General features: G+C 42.9%; 8 protein-coding genes across 8 annotated transcripts; 3 read left to right on the top strand and 5 right to left on the bottom strand.

Moving 5' to 3' along the window:
- Nucleotides 1–2015: 2015 nt before the first annotated feature.
- On the top strand, nt 2016–2458 carry Bfra_000812 (uncharacterized protein; the record flags this gene model as incomplete). The annotated part of the gene is made up of 3 exons (XM_037331256.1): nt 2016–2139; nt 2212–2316; nt 2412–2458. 3 exons carry the CDS (start codon nt 2016–2018, stop codon nt 2456–2458), a joined length of 276 nt encoding a protein of 91 aa, XP_037197589.1.
- A 1694-nt stretch (nt 2459–4152) lies between these two features.
- Bfra_000811 (putative gnat family acetyltransferase protein) lies at nt 4153–5413 on the bottom strand (the record flags this gene model as incomplete). Its single annotated transcript, XM_037331255.1, has 6 exons — nt 4153–4221; nt 4468–4627; nt 4832–4931; nt 5018–5048; nt 5159–5219; nt 5253–5413. The coding sequence occupies 6 exons, from the start codon at nt 5411–5413 to the stop codon at nt 4153–4155; spliced, it is 582 nt and encodes a 193-aa protein (XP_037197588.1).
- A 685-nt stretch (nt 5414–6098) lies between these two features.
- On the top strand, nt 6099–7179 carry Bfra_000810 (putative mfs multidrug transporter protein; the record flags this gene model as incomplete). Its single annotated transcript, XM_037331254.1, has 2 exons — nt 6099–6217; nt 6270–7179. 2 exons carry the CDS (start codon nt 6099–6101, stop codon nt 7177–7179), a joined length of 1029 nt encoding a protein of 342 aa, XP_037197587.1.
- Nucleotides 7180–8175: 996 nt separating this feature from the next.
- Nucleotides 8176–9733, bottom strand: Bfra_000809 (uncharacterized protein; the record flags this gene model as incomplete). The annotated part of the gene is made up of 2 exons (XM_037331253.1): nt 8176–8542; nt 8607–9733. The coding sequence occupies 2 exons, from the start codon at nt 9731–9733 to the stop codon at nt 8176–8178; spliced, it is 1494 nt and encodes a 497-aa protein (XP_037197586.1).
- A 982-nt stretch (nt 9734–10715) lies between these two features.
- Bfra_000808 (uncharacterized protein) lies at nt 10716–11539 on the bottom strand (the record flags this gene model as incomplete). The annotated part of the gene is made up of 4 exons (XM_037331252.1): nt 10716–10962; nt 11021–11183; nt 11252–11301; nt 11352–11539. The coding sequence occupies 4 exons, from the start codon at nt 11537–11539 to the stop codon at nt 10716–10718; spliced, it is 648 nt and encodes a 215-aa protein (XP_037197585.1).
- Nucleotides 11540–12367: 828 nt separating this feature from the next.
- On the top strand, nt 12368–14047 carry Bfra_000807 (uncharacterized protein; the record flags this gene model as incomplete). The annotated part of the gene is made up of 6 exons (XM_037331251.1): nt 12368–12559; nt 12622–12926; nt 12985–13174; nt 13229–13343; nt 13403–13732; nt 13791–14047. The coding sequence occupies 6 exons, from the start codon at nt 12368–12370 to the stop codon at nt 14045–14047; spliced, it is 1389 nt and encodes a 462-aa protein (XP_037197584.1).
- A 485-nt stretch (nt 14048–14532) lies between these two features.
- Nucleotides 14533–15988, bottom strand: Bfra_000806 (uncharacterized protein; the record flags this gene model as incomplete). The annotated part of the gene is made up of 4 exons (XM_037331250.1): nt 14533–14691; nt 14749–14910; nt 14977–15198; nt 15257–15988. 4 exons carry the CDS (start codon nt 15986–15988, stop codon nt 14590–14592), a joined length of 1218 nt encoding a protein of 405 aa, XP_037197583.1. The 3' UTR covers nt 14533–14589.
- A 3407-nt stretch (nt 15989–19395) lies between these two features.
- Nucleotides 19396–21533, bottom strand: Bfra_000805 (putative protoplast regeneration and killer toxin resistance protein; the record flags this gene model as incomplete). The annotated part of the gene is made up of 3 exons (XM_037331249.1): nt 19396–19664; nt 19716–20663; nt 20753–21533. 3 exons carry the CDS (start codon nt 21531–21533, stop codon nt 19396–19398), a joined length of 1998 nt encoding a protein of 665 aa, XP_037197582.1.
- Between the last annotated feature and the right edge of the window lie 532 nt (nt 21534–22065).

The following is a 22065-nucleotide window of genomic DNA, read 5'->3' as shown; positions in this document are numbered from 1 at the left end:
AGGGATTTGGTATGGATCTCAAAGGATGAGATGGAACATGGAGAATGAATTCGAACGTGTAGGGAGCATTATAAGTTTGTCTATATTTTACTTCACTTCAATCTGTGGCATTTTTGCGCCAGTTGTTAGGCATTTTTTAATTCGGAAACTCAGGAGGGAAAAGATTCGATATGAGCTGGAATTTGATTTGAGATGTGTGAATGAGATTGTGGATCTTGTCGATAGGAAGGACTTGGGCATTGTGAAGTAGATGGAATATTTGAGGGGATGTTTGTGGTGTAGTGCGGATGGAATGGAATGGCATAGAACCATTCTGGTCTTCATCGGCATATTTGTCTCCACGGTAGCATGGAACCTTATATAGGAACTTCAGCAGCATGAATGAGTATACAAAAGTTATTGAGAATTAACTTATGTCTTACTGTGTTTGTTGAGCGGATTTATGTCTTGATATCTTGATTTGGGGTTTGTCTGTTGAGGGGGTAGATTGTCTTTCTGTGTTATGGTTGTGTCGAGAGGAGTTTTGGGGATTTGTGCATTGTATTTGTATAGGCTTGTCTTGTGTGTGTATTGGTTCTCCAGGAGGTAGGAGGTAGTACTTAGGTTAGTAGGCTAGTACGTAACCTTTACTATCGGGACATGAACCATGCGGGCGGCGGGCGCTAAGCCTTGAGGAGCTTTGTTTTTAGTATAGCATTTGCTTGGTAATTCTGGTGATGAAATATTGAATCTAACCTCGCATTCGCTTCGAAGATTTCAGAGTTATTATATATTAGACTTTACTAAGCAAGTGGGAATACATACAGAGTACAGCGATTGGTCACATCGCACTTGTATATAAATTCATCGCCACATTTTATTTCATTCTTGTATGGGATTGGAATTGATAGAGTGGGCGGGCTATATATCTACGTATAGAATCTACAGATTGATCATCTTCACGCCCTGAACGATGGAGCAAATACGAGGGTGAGGGGTTATGAGAGCGGGTAAGAGCTTGGCGTCCTGCCCCTGGCATGTATGCACCGCGGCTAAAACTTTAATTTAAGCTTATTTCTCCACGGCTTGCAGGGCTTACTCTGTCATATGTGGATTTTTGTGGGGCCTCGTCCTGGTATTGGTATTGGGACTGTCAGCTTCTTTGGGTTTGTGGAGTGGAGAGGAGGCGGTTAGGGGGGTAGGGGGATAGGGGTTTGTGTGACGTGAAGTTTAAGCTTAAGTCTGAGCTTGAGGTTGAGTGGGTGATCGCGCGTGGGAATCGAAGATGGAGGATCGCGGGATCGTGGGTTAGGTTCGGCGCTTAGCATGGAAGGTTGGAATGGAAGGTTTGAAGGTTGTGGATTTTTTTTATACGGGGTTTGTTGGTTTGCGCGTGAGAGTTGTGCTGTGGTGTGTGGTGTGTGGTTCTAGATCTATTGTTTTCTGATGGTTTGATTGTGGGGTCTTTTTGGTGGACTTAGGGTGTTGAGCTGGAAATTCTTGTGGAATGTTGGGAAAATCTCGAGTTTAGCAACTCCGTGAATATCTTAGGGTTTTGGCTGTTTATCCTCCTGCTTTTTCTCTATTGAAGTTGATTGATTGTATGTTCCAATTTTAGAGATATAACATAATCCTTCTTTGTCTAGTCGTCGCCCCCAAAGTTGGGCGAAGCATCGAAGCCTCGAAGCATCGAGATTTCTAAAGGAATATGATCACCTTGGCGTAATACACTATGTACAATGCCAAGTGAGTAAATCAATTCTGTACGAGAAATGTTGAGCATCGTGCCAAAAGTTACTGTCAAGAATTGTCAAAGAAAGCCAAGCGCAAGATGGACTATGAATAGTTTTTACATGAAGATTGATCCTCAGATTGATGGTGACTAGAGAGATCAAAAATCTATATAAACTCAGTTTCCATCACGCATCAAAACTATCTCTTCATCACACAATTACACAATCATTCAATCATCTCATTCAACCATACAATTAACTCAATCACCTCAACCTAAACTATCCAACAAATCCACCGCAATCATGCAATTCACTGCCATTATCATTTCCTCCATCCTCGCTCTTGCCACCAACGTCAACGCCTGGTCCGAGAATGCCGATACTAAAGTCTGGACTGCAAACAACAACTACACGACCATCCGAGGCTGTAAGTATTCCCATACCCATCTTATCCGATCCAATCGTGTCAGTTGTATATCGAACTAACTCTACTTCTTAGCTGTTGTCCACGAAGCTTGCACCGAGATGAACACGGAGAATATTCGTGCCGGCGGAGCTGATTGCGCTTACTGGACTAATGGTGTGGGAGGAATTCTGAATGGAAGTACGTTCTATCTATATTTTCCCTTTCTTTTTCATATGAGAATGAGATTGGGAATGAGTCAGAGATCATGGATTCGTACTAACACAATGATATAGAGTGCAATTATCAAGGAAACTCGGTTCTTTGCATCAGTGGTTGTTAGAGGATGTGAGGAGATGCGCCGTGGTGTGATAGACTGGTTGTCTGGGTTTTGAGGGCTTTTCGCCCTTTAGATGTTTCGTTCTCTTCGGTTCCGTGTCTGTTATTATAGGTCTCATTTCGGTATATAGTTCAATAGAATAGAGTGGCCACTCGTTCCTTGGATCCATCGATGCGGTTTTATATGTTTTTGTGATTTTATTTTCTTCTTCGCGAGGTTGATCGATTTGCTTTTCTTGCGTTGTAGTGTACTAGTGGAGTTATTCTGTACTTTGAAGTTATCACATTCGACTTGTTATACTTTTTTCTTTATTGAGTTTAATATCCCTAACCATTCTAGTCGTGCTTTCGTTCTACTCCCTTTAGCTCGCTCCTGTTACTAGAATATATTTTTCTCTTACTGTCTTCTGCAGTTTCATAATTCTTGACTCCTGGGTAGGTAAATCATTTCAAAAGAGTATTAAAGTTCTAGCTTCTTGGAATAAGCGATAGAAACTTACAATGTATGAATCTCTTTTCATATTCACCAAGGATGAATGTGGGAAAGTATTTAGGGGGGACTAAGGGGCTAATTTTTAGCCGATATATTCACTAGCCAGAAACTTTCGAATGCTATCGTGATTAACAGGGTTACTCTTCTCTTAATTGATGTGATCTATACTAGACTCTACTAATAAAACTAGTATATTCACTAGTCAAAACTGTGATCTCTTTTGCAATACACAAAGTGGTGATAGTCTACAGACACTTTGAATCGTTCCCAGCATATGTTCTTTTTCCAGCTCCTAGGTTATCAAGATATCTTTCAGAATTTGAACAATTCATCATACGAGATAGCCTCGTATCGAAGGATCTTGTATCGTTTGACTACAGCTTGTTGAAGTGATAACACTACGCCGAACAAATAAGCACGACACGATGACATCATCAACCATTTTCGATATTCAGAAAGAAAAGAAACCCTCGAGTATCTCGAGTGAACCCCCCCCCCCCCCAACGGTCTAAAGAAATCAGAATACGGTGGCGATAGTTCCAACCCATCGAGACCGAAGAAGATAAAAATGCGATACTCGAAGTCAATTTTCTTGACCACGATCTAGGATTTCCCCATCCATCTGAAATCGAAGTTAGCGAAGTAGATTGAGAGATCCCCATGCGGGAGTTGGTGATAGCAGCAAAGCTTATAAATGCAATCATGGGTTCAGAATCTGCAGATGTAAGACTGAATAAATCGGCTACACATGGATTATGGATACGATAGAATTGTGGTATTTGAATTTAGAAGGCTAAATAAGATTTTCCGAAGTCCCTATGCAGTTTGATTACTAGGAAACTTTTCTAGAATACTCGCACTATTCGCCATGTTCAAACCAATGAAACATTTTGAACCTCTTGAATCAAAATATCTTTCAAGAAATAAGAGATTGTATATTTTATTATCATCGGCATGGCCAAATTATAGGAAACACCGACATGACATATTAGAAAAAAAACTTCACAAGATATGATTACTCAGACTTGTGAGAAGTCGCCAGACTTTACAGACAGTGAATATTTCTACTTTTCCACCGGCCCAGTCTCTCCCCCCTTGCGAAACTCTCGGGTGCCGCCGCGTTCCTTCCTTCCTTCCTATTCTACTTCCTCAAGTTCATCGAAAACCAATTCCATAATTTCAGAACAAAGCAAGACCACACGTACTTAATTCTCTACCCCCAAATCCCATGGAAAAACCGTATCATCCGTCCACACGCCTCCTTTTGGTTTCCACTGGTAGACGCGTTAGTACATATTGCCGCTAGAAAAGCCAGAATCGAGAGAGAAAAAAAGGTGAGAAGTCATATCAAGAAACTTCTTCGAATACATCAATCAACCAATCAATCGATTAAAAAATCCCAAGATATAAAACCAAGTTCCGAAACCCAAGGAACATATCACAGTCTTATCCAGCAAATCCCTACCCTCCAAGGTCCACAAGAAACACAATAAAATTCAACAAAACAAAATCAAACTCACCATAGCATACTGTTCCTGCGGTAAACACTTATGACATAATTCCTGCCACTCCTCACTCATGTTCTCCTTGGTTCCATAAATACAATATTTAAGTAAGGGTCTCCAACCATGTTTCTCGAGTAGGAATCTTGCTCCTTCTCTTCCTGCTTCGCTCCAGCATCTTGTATCGTTAGTTTTATTTTTCGGAAATGAGAGTTTAGGTGATAGGCAGAAATAAAATAAAACCGAAAAAGAAAAGACATAAAAGTATATATTTGGAGAAAAGGAATATCTTTGCAGAAGAGGTTGACAAAGAGGTTTGAAATCGAGATATAAAATCAGGTAAATAGAAAAGACTGTAAGATTGAAAAAACTATCCACATACTCCAGATTGAATTCTTTAGCTTTTTCCTCTCCAAATTGCATCAAGAGACTTGCTACGCCTTGACGACGGTAGGAAGGATGCGTAGCTAGGATATTGAGGACTATTCGATGATTAGCTCTTTTTATTTCTCACATAATCTTCTCCCCCCCCCAAAATATACAACATAAAAAGAATCAACCTACTCACACACCCCCTCCTCATCCAACTCATCCTCGGCCTAAACGCCTGCGCCAACACAAAATTCGCAAACTCCCTCCCTTCTTCCTCCGGCGATCACTCCGCCTCAATCTTCGGCACCGGACTCGGAAAAATATTTTTCTCATTTACCAGCCAATTCGCCGCGCCGACAACTTCTTTAGTTTCACTATCCTGAACAGTGATCCAGTGACTGCCCGGTGTATGTGTATAATTGTTCTAAAACCAGTCTTGGGAGAGGGTGAGCGCGGTGGGGAGATCCGGGGCGGAGGGTGTTTGGATGGCGACGAAGGGGCGGTAGGGTGTGCGGTTGGCTTTTTGGATGAGTAGGGCTATGGTGTGGAATTTTGGGCGGGTGTGCGCTCCGGTTAGGGTGAAGGGTGGCATTTTTGGGGATGGGGGTGTGGAGGATAGGAGTAAGAGAGATTGTACTATTGTAGTGAATTGGGATGTGAGTACTCAATTTATCTCTTGTAATACTTGAGCGGGAATTCTCGAGATTCAGAAAGATATAATTTTTACATCTTATATCCTATATCTAATATCCCACACCTCGACCACGTCACAATTGTTTGCAACAGTTGCTACCCGCAGTTGGTTGGTTGGTCTGACACGCATCGCAAATTACAATTTCCTACAATTATATCTCAAAACGGAAATTCCTTATCTATCACCACGATATCGAACTTATAGCTTCCTGATTTGGATACTTATGACAAGAAAACATGTTGGGGATACGTATATCGTGAGGAAACTGATATCAGTTGTTAGGATATTTCTTTCGGAAATGCGGGAGAGGGGTGGGAATTTAATTTGGAAGAAATTTGTCGTGTGGATTTGCTTTGTATGTAAGTTATATAGAAATGGAATACTATGTTGTTTTGGTTCTCGGATCTTGAGTATGATAAGCAAACTTGCAGTTGTAAAAGAAGAAGTCTTCAGGTCAGCTCAAAAAAACCTCACTATCCATTCATCCCTCCACATCATCGAGCAATTCCAGGTCAAAATGTCCGATTGAAAAGCCAGACGACCCAACAACCATCAGATCAAAAGCAAGTCCCCCTAACAAACCATGACCGATCCCGACATCGTAGACTTCGATGGCCCGAATAATCCCGCAAATCCACTAAACTGGAGTCCTCGTTACAAATGGACCATGGTTGCAATTCTTTCCATGATGAACCTAATGGTGTACGTCTCAACCGTAAAATTTCCCTCACCTTCTCCTCACTAACTCCTCCAGCAATCTAGGGACCATTATCGTGGCACCTGCGGCACCGCAAATCCTAGCAGACTTTCATGAAAGCAGCGGTCTATACTCTACCATCTTAGTTTCCATCTGGGAGCTAGGCGAAATTCTCGCGCCTCTGATAATCGTGCCTCTCGCGGAGCTTTATGGGAAGCTGATTATATACGATATAGCCAACGTCCTCTTCATAATCCTCTCGATTGGAGGAGCGACCAGTACTAATATCGACATGCTCATTGCGTTCCGATGTTTAAGTGGTTTGATGGTTGCGTCTACAACGCTCAATGATGGCACTACGAGCGACATGTTTCCTCCAGAGCAGCGTGGAGGTGCTATACCACTTATCAGTCTTTGTCCACTACTGGGTATCATCGCTGGACCAATCATCGGAGGATATCTCACAGCGGCAGCGGGATGGCGCTGGACATTTTGGATCATCACGATTGCAACCGGCGTTGTGCAAATAGGATTTTTGTTCCTGAGAGAAACATACAAAGTAACGATTCTCCAGAAGAAGACGAACCGATTAAGAAAGGAAACAGGAAACATGGCACTCCGATCTAAATACGCGAGTGATCTTTCTGGAAGCGAGGTCTTTCGAACGGCAGCTTTAAGACCTGTAAAAATGCTTCTCTTCTCTCCCATAATTCTGATTATGTCTCTGTATTCGGCTGTTATCTATGGATGGCTATATCTAGTAATGGCAACTCTAACCGAAGTATTCGAGTCCCAGTTTCAAGTATCACAAGGATCCGTCGGGCTCATCTTCATCGGTATAGGAATCGACAAGCTAACTGCCGTCATCAGCTACCACCCTCCTCTTCGACAAATAATCCACCCAGGCCGCAGGCGGGAGAGACCAAACCCGAACACAGACTCCCTGTTGTGGTACTCGGTGGTATAACTCTCCCCATCTGTTTTTCATCTACGGATGGACCGCTGAAAAAAACATTCAATACATCGTAAAAAAAAATTGATATTCAAAGACTATAAAAATCCTAGGACTCTTCATGATTAAATTCTATTTTATTTTACGGCAAATTACTCTCATGCCCCTTAGATTCTATAGGAGGAGGGTAGATTCTATAAGTAAAGTACTATTTTTTCTTTGAATTTTGTTTTCATTTTTTTTTTATGTTATTATAAACTAGGATCTATATGAAATCTGAGAGGTATGAGAGTAAAGCAAGTGTGATTTTTAGGGCATGAGAGTAATTTGCTGTTTATTTTATTGAGATTCAGTAGTAAATGTTACGGTAACATACTAAAGCATGTCGGTAGAGGTCAAATAAACTAGAATAAGAAAGCTAAAGAGGAAAGAGATCCCTAAGGGATATCTTTATCTCTTGTATAATGACAATCGCTTAATACAAGCTAGTCTTGAACTAAGATTAGTGTGATGAGTAATCACATTGTCATGAGAAATTCGTCACAGTGAACAAATCATAAAAAATACGAATAATATATATTATTAATAAATCAAGTTGTTTATCAATAATTAATAGGACTTCAACATTGTCATATACAAAATAGAAATCTGTATGAAGATTTCTATTGAGTTCTTTTCGTCGCTAATATTGATTCTGTTGCCACTGGGAAGTTGATGGGAGATGGGAAGTTAAAGGTCCGATATTAAATTAGAAGCTGGAGGATAGCAAATACTCATCAAGCTCGATTAAAAACGTCCAGCCTGACTAGCCTTCTAGAACTAAGATCCTTCGACTAAAGTGAAGATTTTCTCGTACGCTCAACAGTAGGGTATCAAACGTAAATTAATAATAAAATTGAACGTCTACAGTAAGTGGTATACAAAAAAGCTGCCTTTGAAAAAAGAAGGTAACTATCTCCTTCAGGAAGTGACAACTGTTGAGACCTTCGAGACCTTCGCATGATCAGCAGCTCAAGCACTCTGATAAAGTTCCCTATCGACTGACCAGAGGGTCAATCCCCATGAACCACCACGATAATGCTGCGTCTTGAACTCGACTCCGAAATTGTGACAGTCCAAGCCACCCAAGATGCGTTTGAACCAACCGTTTGTACCATCTCCTGCCCAAAAGTTCGACACTTGAGCGCCAATAATGATACGACCAGGGAGGTCATATATAACTTTTTCATATTGGCATTCGGGCAGACCGTTCCATTTGCTTTCAATATGCCATTGTTGATCATGTGTAGTGATCTCTGATCGAATCGATTCGGGAACATCTGAAGGGCATAAACCAATTTTCCATAATTTATTATGACATGCTTTGTTCCAGTGGAACCTGTGTATTTCATTAGCATATGCGGTTAAGCATGGACTTCATGTTCGGTAGGCGACAAACTTACCATCCCCAGTCGTTAGCTGTCAAATTAAGAGACCTCCATGTATTCAGAAGCATGAGCCTATCATGCCATATTGTTACAAGTTGTACTTGGACACATTGTAATCTGGCAACGCTCGCTGCCGTTTGTGCAGGTGGAAGTACAAGCCAAGATTGTACATCACACACTCTCAAGTTTTGATTGACTACTTCTTCGACGGCCGCGCGAGCCTTGATCATACCATGCGTCTGAGCCGTCAATTGGAGGGCGAATATCAGTTCCGAAGCTGCCTCGAATCCACGGGGAATAATGTGTGTAGTGGTTGGTCGCGGTAAAGGAATGTTCAGATCAATGTACGGTGTCATCAGTGCTAGATATGGCGTTGGCTTAAAGTATTCGAGAAAGTCTACCCAGGCGGCTTGAAGGTCAATGGTAGACAAGCGAGAGCTCATATTTTCCGAATCTACTCCAACTAAACATATCTGATGGCGCTCCTTGATACTCTTGCTTGTCATTGTATGGCCGATTTCGACTTTTGTGGTGGCGCTGAAGGAGAACTTGGGAGTCTTGAAGCTAGCCGATACTCCAGCGACGTATTGATCAAGATCTTCCTTGCTCTCGGAACTGTATGTTGATACAGCGAAGAAGGAAGACCGTCGTCTTTGCCCAGTAATGCAGTATTGGCCATATTTTTCTTGAAATGTTTTGCCGAAGGTTTCGTCGCCTCGGGTTGCTTGCTCCAAGAAGTTTGAAGCCTCAGGTAGAGGTACCATCTGATCTTGGTACAGATCTGGTGGTAAGGTGACAGTGGCATGTAAAATGACAGTTGCGTTGTTCGAATCACACTTTGCAGACTTCAAGCAGTCGAGAGATAGCTGCATAGATGCGACGGGTAAGCCTGAAGCCAGTACTCGCGTAGAGCTTGAGATGTATTTCTGTAGACTCTCCTGGTCACGAATGAGTTGTCTGTCTATACTAATAGAAGCGCCTGCTCTCGATCTTTCGGGGTTCGCGTCGCTTGAGAGACATCTGAAAGGAGATCGCACGGTCTGGAAGTTCTGAATGTCGAAACCAGCTCCGATTCTCATGTGGTCACTGAACCAAGGGATCGCACCACGTTCGTAAAGAAGGTTTGAGTTGGACGACTCCATGATTGACCACCGTTGATCGGAAGATCACAAGGTGAGTCAAGAGAACTTATAGAAAGTGGCTCGACTGAGCTGCTCACTAGAGTGGGTGCTACATGCCGATCCATACCCAATGGGCACGTAGACCACTAGTACTATTGTTCGCAATTCGCAATTCGCAGTTCGCAGTTCACAGTTCGCAGTTTGCAATTCGCGACTCACGATTTAAAAATCCATGTTTTATTTCAAAAATCGGTCAGCACACTCCACGCTAGGTGATCTGTAGCTCAAGCCATCCACCTATGGTCTCCCCCAGGGAAAGTTTTGGACATTTTCGATTGTAACAGAGTGCAGATTATGGTTTAAACCAATCAAATCAAATCACACATGCGTAAACATACAGTTGTATATCATTATAGTTTAATATACCGTATTATCTCAACAAATTGAATCAGAGTAGAGGTTTCATCTTGAGTGATCTTCGTCGCCTTACCTAAGAGTCAGCGGAAAGTTACTCCCAAATCAGAGCCAGTGTCCCAGAATGCGCCAGCTTGATTAGAGTTCATTGACAAGGCTACAGTTAGCTACAGTACATTCTTGCCTTAATCTGGCTTTTGACCGGGGGACTTTTAGTTCGTTTCAAAAAGTCTATTTCAGATATTCCTATTCGCGGGAATCGGCAAAATAACCAGAGGCTTTGATTTTGACTTAAAAATCGCAATATTTGCCCCAGGTCTCCCTGATTCTGGCTATGTTAGTAAAGTCTAGTGAGGATACTCTGTTGTCACTCCCTATTCACCAATCCATTTTAGCTTGCTCATTTGCTTTCTGCATGCCTGGGAAGCACTACTGAATCCTGGAAGTGAAGTTCGCTCGGTGTCTCAGAGTTCGAATGACTGTAGCAGAACATTGAAGTGAACAGTAAATAGGTGCATATAGAAAATGATCTTGAAATTTGTCTTCATATACGGTCTCGCCGACCCGATACATCATCCAGATTGCGAATTCATAGATTCGAATTTCGCAAAAGAGACCACAGTCCCCCTTCAAGATAATTGATGTGATCTTGACGCAAAGTGTCATTTTCAAGTCTCTCTTGGACATTCTGGACATTCTTGTGACAGCGTTTTATAGCCCACCAGTAAAGATTACAGTATACTCCATGAAAGCCAGCAGCAACACAGCACATGAACCCTACAATATAAAATTTCTGTGGGAAATGAGAGCTATATCCCATTATCGAAACGAATGCGCTATACGGAACAATATCAGCTGCAGCTTTGAAAATCACAGTTGAAGAAATAAACCCACGTTACAAGGAACCCCGCACTGCCATTAAAAGCTCTCTTGTAAGCTCTGGGTAGCATTTGGTCAAGCGTACATTCTAACATGTCGAGATTAGATTGCGTGTGGCTGAGAGTGACATAGTCCTTTGTCCTCTGTCTACGTAATCTTTCGTTGCTAGCAGTAGTATCTATGAAACGATAAGAATTGCTATACTGTACCAATTATATGCACTCGGATTTATTAATGATAATATACCTAGAGCGGTTTCGCTTAAATCTCCGTCATTGTTGTTTACAACAAATGATCTATTATGTGAATTAGCCATTATCAACGACTGAGCTGAGTTCCATCTTACTCTCGGGCCTTGAAGTACTCCATCAGGTAGTATTTTGCTATGCATCGTCGTGGTTCGCAATCTTCATCGGGTTGCTCATTCTCGAATGACGATGTCGAATTAGTCTCAGGGCCTTGAGGTATATGTCCTCTGCTAGAAGAATCTGGATGTAGCAAGCTACTGCTAGCATCAGTGAATTTATGGGACATTGAGAGTCGTACTGTGGTAATGTTCTAAGAAAAGGATTGATGGAGATTTGTCAAAGATGAAAGGAAAGATGGATAGAAGTAGCATTTAAAAGCTCAAAGGTTGGGTTCGGGTATGACATGGTCCGTGCTTAACCAACGCTAACATAGATTAGTGAACTGCGAAGCGCGACAGTGCCAAATGTGGACGAACTGCGAACGAGCTGCGAATGAACTGCGAACGAAGGGTGGATGGCGTCTTTTTGGTAGTGACAAAATTCAACGTTTTAGTGCAGATCGCTAGTCTTAAGTACAGATTGCTATTTTTAAGAATAGATTACTAGTTTTAGGTATGGATCACATGATTATATAATCGCACAATCGTACAATCCAGTGGGCTACAGGGTTATTTGAATAACAATTCAATAAAAAGAAAAATAATTAAAATAATAATAATAACCTAGTCTATAGGGATTTTCAATCCTATAAACCAATCAAATGTCTGGTTTTCGAAGCGATTGTACGATCTGCACTTAAAACTAGCAATCTGCATTAAGAAGTTGAATTTTGTTCCTATTTATCCCAAAAAGACTCCACAGGGTGAGCGAACTGTGAACTGCGAATTAGGATAACTATGAACTGCGAATTAAGATAGCCTCAATGAGGTTGATGAGGCACCCTAGTAGAACTCTCACAACGTCAAGGTTTTGTATCAAGCATATTTCGTGGACATAAAACCGCTCGTTCCCTCGTTCCAACGGACGTGTCTTGCCAATCAAACTTTCTTTCTCTCATCATCTTCGCTATAAAATCACTCTAGATATTCATTTTTCCCAAGCTGTTCATTACACTATGTCGAATAAAAATCTTCAAGTCAAATTGGTCTTTTGGCAAAGCGATCAACACAGAACACCTATTACTGATACGTCTCCTGCTACTCTCAGGAATTCCATAATAAGACTATGGACGCCTCGAATACAGTCCTGGATCTTCGAAGGATTCGCTTTGATCCTAGATTCTGTCAATGGACACCTCCAAATATGTGTACGTCTCGCTTAACCTGTTCTCTTCTATTTCCAGCAATGATGCTAAACCTCGCGTTGCAGCTCACAATCCGACACATGGAACTCGGAACCAATGACGAAGGGGTAGAGAACGCCATCTCAGCTTTGTGCCAATACATTTTCCTAGATAGTTCGGTGACGGCGCTAGATACCATCCTGACCAACAACAACCTCATCATGGGACCGTTCTCAGAGACCACCATGACAGCCACTGATCGCATCTTTGGACGCTCTTACTCTTTCGAGAACCTCAAGCAACTCGGAGGCTTCGAGGCCCTTATGCAGAAAGCTGCTCAGAGACCCGGCCCCGGCATACTCCGCAATCCTACCAAGTGGATCCATGCTCCGTAAGTGTTTCTCTCTCACAAACCCTGTTAATATCTTGGATTAATAATACTCTAACAGTTTGTACGCTGGACTTTGTGTTACACACCTTCTCACGTTTCTCGACTATCCGCTTGAGATGTTCACCGACCACGTGAATACACAGGCTGAGTCGGATGATGAACAAGATCAAGAGCTACTAAACATTGTACGGCATATAGCGAATTTCGCGAGGGTCCTCACATCGATGGCTCCGAAAGCACGTGGCCAGGTGCAAGCTTTTCAAGAGACTCCGAAGCACAAGGTTTTACTAACAGCAACACAGATCGAAAAGCAACTTGCTATGTTGGACTCCACCAAAAAAAAGGCACTTTTAAAAGAGAAAGCAATGAATCTTGGAAGTGGAGTCATGTTACTTGAGGAAATTGTGGGAAGACTAGGTAAGATATTTCTTTGTATTGCTCCAGAAACCATGCAAAGGCTAATGCGATATTGTCAGCGGGTGATTCAGGGGGCCGCAACCCAGATGTTCTGGAGACTCGCCAGCTTTGCAGCATCGTAACCAGAATGATGTGTGCTAACGAATCTCTACACGATGCGGCCCTCATATACCACGACAGCTGCGTGGCCGACAAAACGAAGAATGCTGCTTTCACTGTAGGTAGCCTCGGCGTGCTTGCAGTTTCGGGTGGTCTATTGGCGTTCCCGCCCGCTGGTGCAGCGGTTGCTCTTGTATCCTTCACTGGGTTTTGTGGTAGCTTGATCTCCACTGGTATTTTTGCGCAAAATACGGTTGTCAGTGGAAAAGCTTTGCATAGGAGCCGGAACCGTGAGTAGAGCTACCCTGTGCTACAATCCATTTACAGTTGATCGCTGACAATAAACAGTCAAGCCTGTGATGCGTCGGATCTACCTCTCACTCACGTCTTGTCGGCTTTTCCTTCTTCTGATACTGTCCAGAGTCCTGCCATGCCTAGATCGTGGGTCTGATCAGTATCAACAGTTCAGATCCATGTTCGGCACAAAATTAGACATTGAAATGGACCTGTTAGATAAACCTGGATATCTGTTTGACAATGTTGAACTCATGGTAAATCATATCACTGACGCCTTTGGACAACTTCAACACGAGATCATCCAATAAAATTGCAATCAATTCAGGAGCCTGATTTTATCACAGTTGAGGAGTTTTTGGTAATAACATCACCAGTGAAGAAGAGAATTGGGATATTATACATCGATTTTTTTAGGATTAAAAATTGCAACGGTTTGATGAAAGTTTATGAGTGGAAGGATTGTGTTGCGGGAAAGATGACTAGAAGTATTGATACAGAATATGGAGGAGTTTAGGATGTGTTGATTTTGCAGCTATTAGGAAAGAGGAAATTGCGATAGATCTCTTTATATTCATTGCGCATAATAGCAAGAAGGTTTTAATATCATCCTTGCCAGCATTTCAAGATGCGAGAGAACGAGACCTTCAAATAAAAGAATAAATTGTTTGGAAAGGGAAGAAAAGTTCGTAAGGAAGCTATCATTTTGTGTACACTAGTGCCATTCTTAGCGCTCCGGTTGAGCATATCTTCATTCCTTTAATTCCTCACATAACGCCTCATCATAGTCGGATGTGCGTGATGCAAGTGCCGTTCATATATCACCCAGGTCTGGTGACTGAACACTGTCCTTTTAGCTGGCTCCTACTTCCTTATCGTACTTGACTCTTGCTTCTCCAAGAAGAAAGTTAGACCGGCTTAGCTCCATGCCTGGATCATCGAGGTGTTTTGCAAGCTATAAAGATTTCTTTCAGTGGGGTTCACTATGTCGGAGGAGGAATCCAGAACCTACCCGCATACGGACCGTCCAATTTCCCCTTTTCGATTTTTCTGTCGCCGCAGTCGTGTTTGTTAAGAAATGAATCTCGAAAGGAAACTTCTCCTTGACATGATCGTCAAGATATTTGAATGCAGTCTTTGCGGCTTGGATGTATTCGGGACCTCTCACGCAAGCCTGGCGGAAGCACATCTGTTAGAAGGCAGTCCTTCTGTGAATAGGAAGGGGAATTGAACAACTCACAGCAGATGCATGGGAGAGAAATATTGCGTGATATAATGGCCACAAATCTGTTAGCGTGCCAGCTAGAACATCATCGATAGCAGCATTGATCATTGCTATTGCGTTATCGTTATGTCTTTGATAAGCAGTTTGATACTCTTCGCGAACATGATTGTGGAGTTTAAAATTTCTCAAAGCATCAGCAGCACCGCAAGCATAGTAGGCTTCCCGGATCATGGGGTACTGTTAGAGAGAGAGGTACTATCAGTCTTATGAATCCTGATCTTTGGGGTGAACTCACGCTTAAGGCCATCTGTGGAGCATCCCGCCCAAAAAAGTTCGAAATTTTCCTGGCCATCAGGTTGGTTACCTTTTTCGCGTCGAGAAATGCTTGCTCACTTCCCCAAAGATTTAGTAGCCGCCTGTGAATTTGTGCGATAATCCTATCCTTGAGAATTATATTAGAGGGTTCCATGCTATACAGAAGATGGACGGCTTCTGGAGCAGGTCTTCGTGACACAGCTCTCTGATCATCTTGTATACCAATGCCTTCATCTGCGGTGGTATTTGGTAATTGCCTGGTATTCTCTAATTGGTTATCATTGCTCGCGAACCAATTCTGGAGAAGAATGTTTGAATCAAGACTCAGGTAGACTTTGTTTGCTCCTGCAACTGTGTCAATATGATGTGGTAATTGCCAGGTATCCTCTAGTTGGTTATCATAGTCCATAAGTGAGTCCTGAGGGATAACATCTGAATCAGGACTCGGGTAGAAGTTGTGTGTGAGAAATTCATCGTGATATGATTGAGAGGGAGACTGGTTATGGTTGCTAGGAGTCAGAGGAAGTGTTTGGTGATTGGGAGACCTGGGCCTCCGGTTCTTTATACGAGACGAGACTTCCTTAGGATTGCAGCTGCGATCATATTTAATACAGCGCAAACACCTCGGCTCTCCTTCTTCAACCTCGCACTGTAGTAGATCAGCCTCTATCAAGCATTGATCTGCAGAGAGGACATACCTTCTTCTTATCATGACGACATTTTGCACACTTCAAGCACGTTGATTGCTTTTGTGGGCCGCTTGCTTTCGAGTACATTTGGTGCTTGTTTTGAAATGTTCAGATAACAATTGTCATTAATGGATTGAATGAAGAAGCAAGATAGAGAATATTTCTGATTGATGTTATAATCGTAAATGTTGTTCTCATGCTGCTCGCGAAGAAGTACATATATACACAGAGCTGCTCGCATATGCTGCTCCCTGAATTGTCTTGGCTCAAAAGTTCACCGAACCTTGGCAAGGATATATGTCGAGGAAAATGGCTTGCGCAAGTTGCGTGGTTGTAAATCTCCACTAGCGGTGTAGTCATGCTCTGTGGTAATTTTAGATATTTGCCATGGTAATGTTGGTTGTGGTTTAGACCATTCACATCGATTTAAAGACTAGAGTCGCATTTGTGATATTGTGGTATGGTAATGTCGTGATTCGTGACTCAAAAATTGATGCAAAAGCTTTCATTCCCCTTCTATCCCTTCACAGCCTCCCCTCCCCCTCTCCCCATGAAAGGTTTCACCATTTAGTGACGTAGAGGCTGACATGGGCAAGCGTCACGCGAGGAATATCAAATATTGACATCTCGAGGATTGAACTTGCCGTCGATCTAGATGCGGCTGTAAGCATGCACTGCGCGACGATTCAGTTTTTTGATACATTCCCGCAAGTTTAGGCCGCCATTTCAGGGTTTAGGAAACCCTGTTTTCCCCATGAGGTCTTGCTACTACAGGGTTTGTGATTCTGGTGCACAGGTTATCTCTAGTGCACAGGTTATCGCTCTAAAACTGAAGACCAGCCCCCACAATGGCTTGGACAAGCATATCCAATGGATCGAATGAAAAGCTATTCTTTCAATAGAATCTCGAGATTTTTACTCGTCAAAACCAACCTCAAATTTACCCTTCCCCTCCTTCCTCTCATGCAGCCGCAGAACCAATGAAGAAGTAAAACACAGAATCCATGTATGATAATTCCCATTTCCATCACTTGGCAGCTTGCAGGAGCTGGAGGGATGTCCGAAAGTTTAATCATCCGGTGATCTGGGGGTGAGGGGCTCTAGCACGGTAGTCTGGAATTGACTAGATAAATTCTGTAGATCGCTTTCGGTGTTGGAGACCCATCTGAAACCCTGCTAGTATCGAACGACCAATATAGATCAATATCTCATGTAACCATACTTTCAAAGAACACTATGTTGCAGCCCTGAGATCTCTCATACAAAATGTTGTCATCGATTGTACCCTGCGTAGAACACATAGACTATTACCCAAGCATTAAAAGAATAGGATCTAGAGAATATATATAGATATAATAGAATCATCGATATCAGATATTAAATATCTTCTTCTGAGCACAAAGATCACAAAAATAACAAAAAGCTATCGGTACTTCTCTATTCAAAATCTGATGGAAAAGTAGGAGCGACCCAATGATACAGCAGATACCTCCATCCTCCTCTCTGAAACTATTTTCGAATCGCAGTTCCCGTCTGATATTGTTCATCTCTACGCTAACTAAGATTTCCAAGTCAAATCCAGCCTTTCTTTCCATTAGATCTAGAGGAGGAGAGGGGAGGGAGGGAGGTATTCCATACGCCAGAACATCCCGCGAGTATCCACCTACCTATACTACTCCCACATAACTTTCTACTTGCACATCGAGAATCTGAAAGTTGACAAGCATAAGCACCCATACCTACGGAATCTTTAGAATCTAAAGCACTTACTAAAATGGTTACCCTGCCCTGTGCAGATCAGACCGAGTAAGTGATACACCGATCAAATCCACCTCGAAATCCCTGGAAGATAGTATACACCCTACCTATCCTTTACCCAACTCACAGCCACAGCCACAAGCACAAGCAAGACAACCAGGCTGCAAGCCAACTACTCACTCCGAGCACCCGTCCCATCCCACACAAAACAACAAACACATCATGCCACTTCCCAATCTGCCGCACAACAAGGCAGACTAGCAAATCTCTCTATCTCGCACTCTCTCATCCATCCATTTCACTATCTCACCACTAAGCTGCAAACCCCTCAGGAAAAAGAAGAAGAAATGTCACAAATGTAATGCTCAATCTGTAGAGTTACTACTAGATAGGTATCCAAGAAGCTAACTTTAAATTGCGGAGCGAGTAAATACATACATACATACACACACATATATACGCCAACCACACTAGACAAAAAACAAAACAAAAATATTGCATATACATCTAGCCATCCCATGCAATCCCAGCTTGTCTCAAATACCTAACCAGAAATCTTCAAGGCATCATAGATCAAAACAGACCACATCCATCCATCCATCCAGCCTCAAGTACCCCTCCTCAAGTACCCATCCTCAACAATCCTCAACCATTCAATCCCCCTCCTCCCCCTCCCCCCCCTCCCCCCACAAAAAAAAAGAGAAAAGTAAAAAAGAAAAACCAAAAAAGAAAAACCAAAAAAAGAGAAAAGAAGGGCCAACCAAGTATTTAGAAAAAATCGCCGCCTAGCTACATTGATAGGATGGGTATCTGTACGTCATACAGGCTACTAGCCAGTGCTACCAACTCAACACTTCTTTATCTCATCAAGAAGGGAAATGGGAACTCACACACATATAGATGGGACATCTGCCCATCATTTTACCTCCCAAAAATCAATCATCAAGTCATAAATCATATGATTTCATTATATTGAGTGGCAACAGAACTATCACTAGGTACCTATCTTTTACCCATCTGCTCCTCCCTTCATCAAATTCAATCATTTCCCGATTACTCAATCCATCACTATCTTATCCCATTTCAAATCTCGCCCCCATCTCACTCGCTCGGCTAAGCCCCTGGTGATAACGTCTCCTCTTATAATTCTCTCCTTCATACATGTGCCATTTGGCCGAATACCGCTCCCTAACATCTCCCTTCCCACTCCCCAAAAAACCATGCTTGCCCCTGCTCCCCAGACTATGCTCCTTCCTCCTCGTTCAAATGCAAAGACCATCACTGCTATGTAAAGGAATACGCACACAAAGATATTTCTTTTTTCCTCGAAGCATGATAAGATAAAAAGATGAAACCAAAAAACGCCATTCATTAACAAAATACCCCGCCTCGCATGCAACGTATCAAACGCGAAAAAAAAGCAAGGCATTTTGCCCAATCCATTCAAATCTTATCCTGCGAGATCTATATCACGCCTTTCTATATCGATAGCTATGTCCGCAACCAACAGTCTATCTCTGCTGATACAGTCCGTACCACATTGCTCGCGTTAATTTCTAGACTCGGCTTCTTTCAATGTTTCAACCAATAATTATTAGACATCAGAACTAATTGGCGTGGCCGCAAAGCTTTTTGCTTTCCCTCTCCAAAGTCGGGGCTTTCCTATCGCTCTTCACATTATCACACACTCCTTTTCATCTTTCCCCGGTTTATCGACTGCCGAAGCACTTTTCTTAATCTTGGCCGCATTTCTGGGTGGGGCAACTTCCATCGGTGTACCTCCCGATGCTGCCGCTCGGATTTTGGCAAGTCGGTGCTTCGCGCGCTCATCGCCAGATTCGGCAGCTTTCACGTACCAAACATTAGCTTCCAGCGGATCGCGTCGGCAACCAATACCCATCTCTGTGAAATATCCTATAGCATACTCTGCCTTGAGAAGACCTATAATATGATTAGTTTGAGATTGATAAATGAATAATATAGAACACATACCCATGTCAGCAGCTCTTCGTGCCCACTCATATGCTTCATTCTCATCTTTTTCGAGTACCGGTTCAGCACCAATCAAATACCAAGCACACAACGCCATCATAGCTTCGGGATTACCAGCCTCCGCGGATCCGTTATAGAAGTGCACACTTAAAGCGGGATCTCGAGGACATGAAAGTTTTCCATGTTCATATGCCTGGCCTAGTTTGAAAGAAGCATCGGCGTTTCCTAACTCTGCAGCTTGGGTAAAGAGTTCAGCCGCATAGGCTTCATCCTTGAAAAGATCTTCTCCGTAGCCATTCTCGTACAATACTCCCAGGTGATACGGCGCAGAATTGTACTGCGCATCGGCCGATTCGGTGGCTCGTTTCAGCCACTTAAGGCCCTCCTTATATCGATCAAAGCCAAGGTCACCAGAGAGACAAGCTCGACCAAGACGAGTCATTGCACCAGGATGGTTTTTAGCTGCCGCTGCTCGATAGAATTGCACTGCTTTTGCAGCATCAGCTCTACAGCCCCACCCAAATTCATAACACAACGCAGCTCGGTAACCAGACTCAGCATGGCCGTGCTTGCTTGCTGAAACGAATAATGAAAAGGCTGTATGGTGATCTGGTTTTCCTTTATTAAACAGCCCAGAGGAAAACCCGTCAGCTAAATAATATTGTGCGAATGGATACCCTCGGTCGGCTAGCTTTTGTAGAATGCTCTTGGCTTCGCGCAGTAGGTTTTGTGGAGTGGCAGGTTCACTCTCTATATAAGGGCTATTGCGACCAGGTTTCGGGCTAGCTTTTCGTGGAGTGTCTTCTTCTACGTTTAAACCAGCCTCTTGAGCCGCTTGTATTAAAAATATAGCGAAAGAATATTGTATCTCTGAACTACTCGATTTCTTGGCATTTTGCCGATACATCTCCAATGTCTTCTGTGCACTTAATAGTGACGCATTTGATCCTACAACTGTCCTCAGCTGTGAATTGTCTAGTGAAATTGGACCCGGTGCATGCTGTCTCGTGTAGGGCATGTTAGCAAGGTCGATATACGACATTGGCCTATCATGAGACCTCCCGAGTTAGCGGATCCCGTACGCCAAGTTGGTGAGTTAGGGCCATTGCCAGGTGAGCGAGTTCTACCACCCAGATCAGAATACGCAGATAATGGTCTCTGACTTGAATTATTAGAAGAATGTCTGGCATATGAATTAGGGGTTAAGTGGCGATTTGTCGAGGATCCTGCTTCCATGAAATCGGTTGAACCTGTGCCAATAGGCATAGAAGCTCGATGATTTGGAGTCGTTGTAGTCTGGTGGTAATATTGCAGTTGAGGCACTGGTTGCTCAGGTGGTGCATCAGCTTCATTTTCATCGATTCGTTCGGGAATTCCATTTCCAAATCGACTTGAGTAGGCTGCCGAGGTCTCTGATGAGGTTCTTGAAGCTGACGATGATTCCCCAGACATCCTCAGTTCTGACTGCTGAGGAGGATCTATAAGAGTCGTGGGCGGCGGCGGTGCTGTTCGGTAGGGCATTTCAGTAGTAACAGGTAGAAACAATGCTGCCTGTTGAAAACTCTCATTTTCATGTGTTTTACGTGATTCCTCTTCGTTCCCGATCTGCGACTGACGAGACTGCCGTTGGATATTGAGTTTAGTGGGAGTCATTGGTGATCCTTGTATTCTTCCAGCGGGAGGTGACGGTGGTACTGACTTTCGCCCAGTATTGTTTTCTTTCGAATTTTCACCGTCAAAATATCCTGCAGGTGATACTTTGGTGGAAGCTTTGGTGAAGCCTTCTCGACCAGGGGGGGTTGCAACTTGGGCTGGCATGGTCAAGTTCCGTATTGCTCGACCTTTGACCCGCTGTTCGACACTTCTCCACCCAAACTCCGCTGGAAGAGGTTAGGTGATGCTTTTTGATATATCTCCGTACTTTCCGGATATCAAGAAGTTGCGCTGCAATAGTAAGATCAGTCGGTACCGAGGTGGGAGGGGAAAGGTGCGATGGATGGCGAGCGAGAGTTTATTCGATGCAGGTATTTCTCAGGTACGTGTGTAATCGCAAATGTTGGAGATGCAAGGCAAACGAGTGTGGTAGATCGAGGGCTTTAAAAAAAAGGGAAGGGTTTGGTCTAAGTAAAAGGTGAATCAGTATTGAGTAAGATGGTATCCTCGATCTCCATATGGAGATTATTTGAATGTACAATGTAAGATCTTACCGGTGCTACCTGCACAAAACTTGTATGATGAAATGATCAAATTTTGTAATCTCCCTTTAGAGTCCCAAAGGAAAGTGATTTGATTTGAACACAAAGAAGAATGAATGTCTCCGTGGCGGTAACCTTACTATTCTTGTTGGTTT

This window comes from Botrytis fragariae (genome assembly GCF_013461495.1).
Source record: "Botrytis fragariae strain BVB16 chromosome Unknown tig00000001, whole genome shotgun sequence".
NCBI classification, from domain to species: Eukaryota; Fungi; Ascomycota; class Leotiomycetes; order Helotiales; family Sclerotiniaceae; genus Botrytis; species Botrytis fragariae.
The sequence above is the reverse complement of the archived record's forward strand: the minus strand, read 5'-3'. Positions and strand labels throughout refer to the sequence as shown.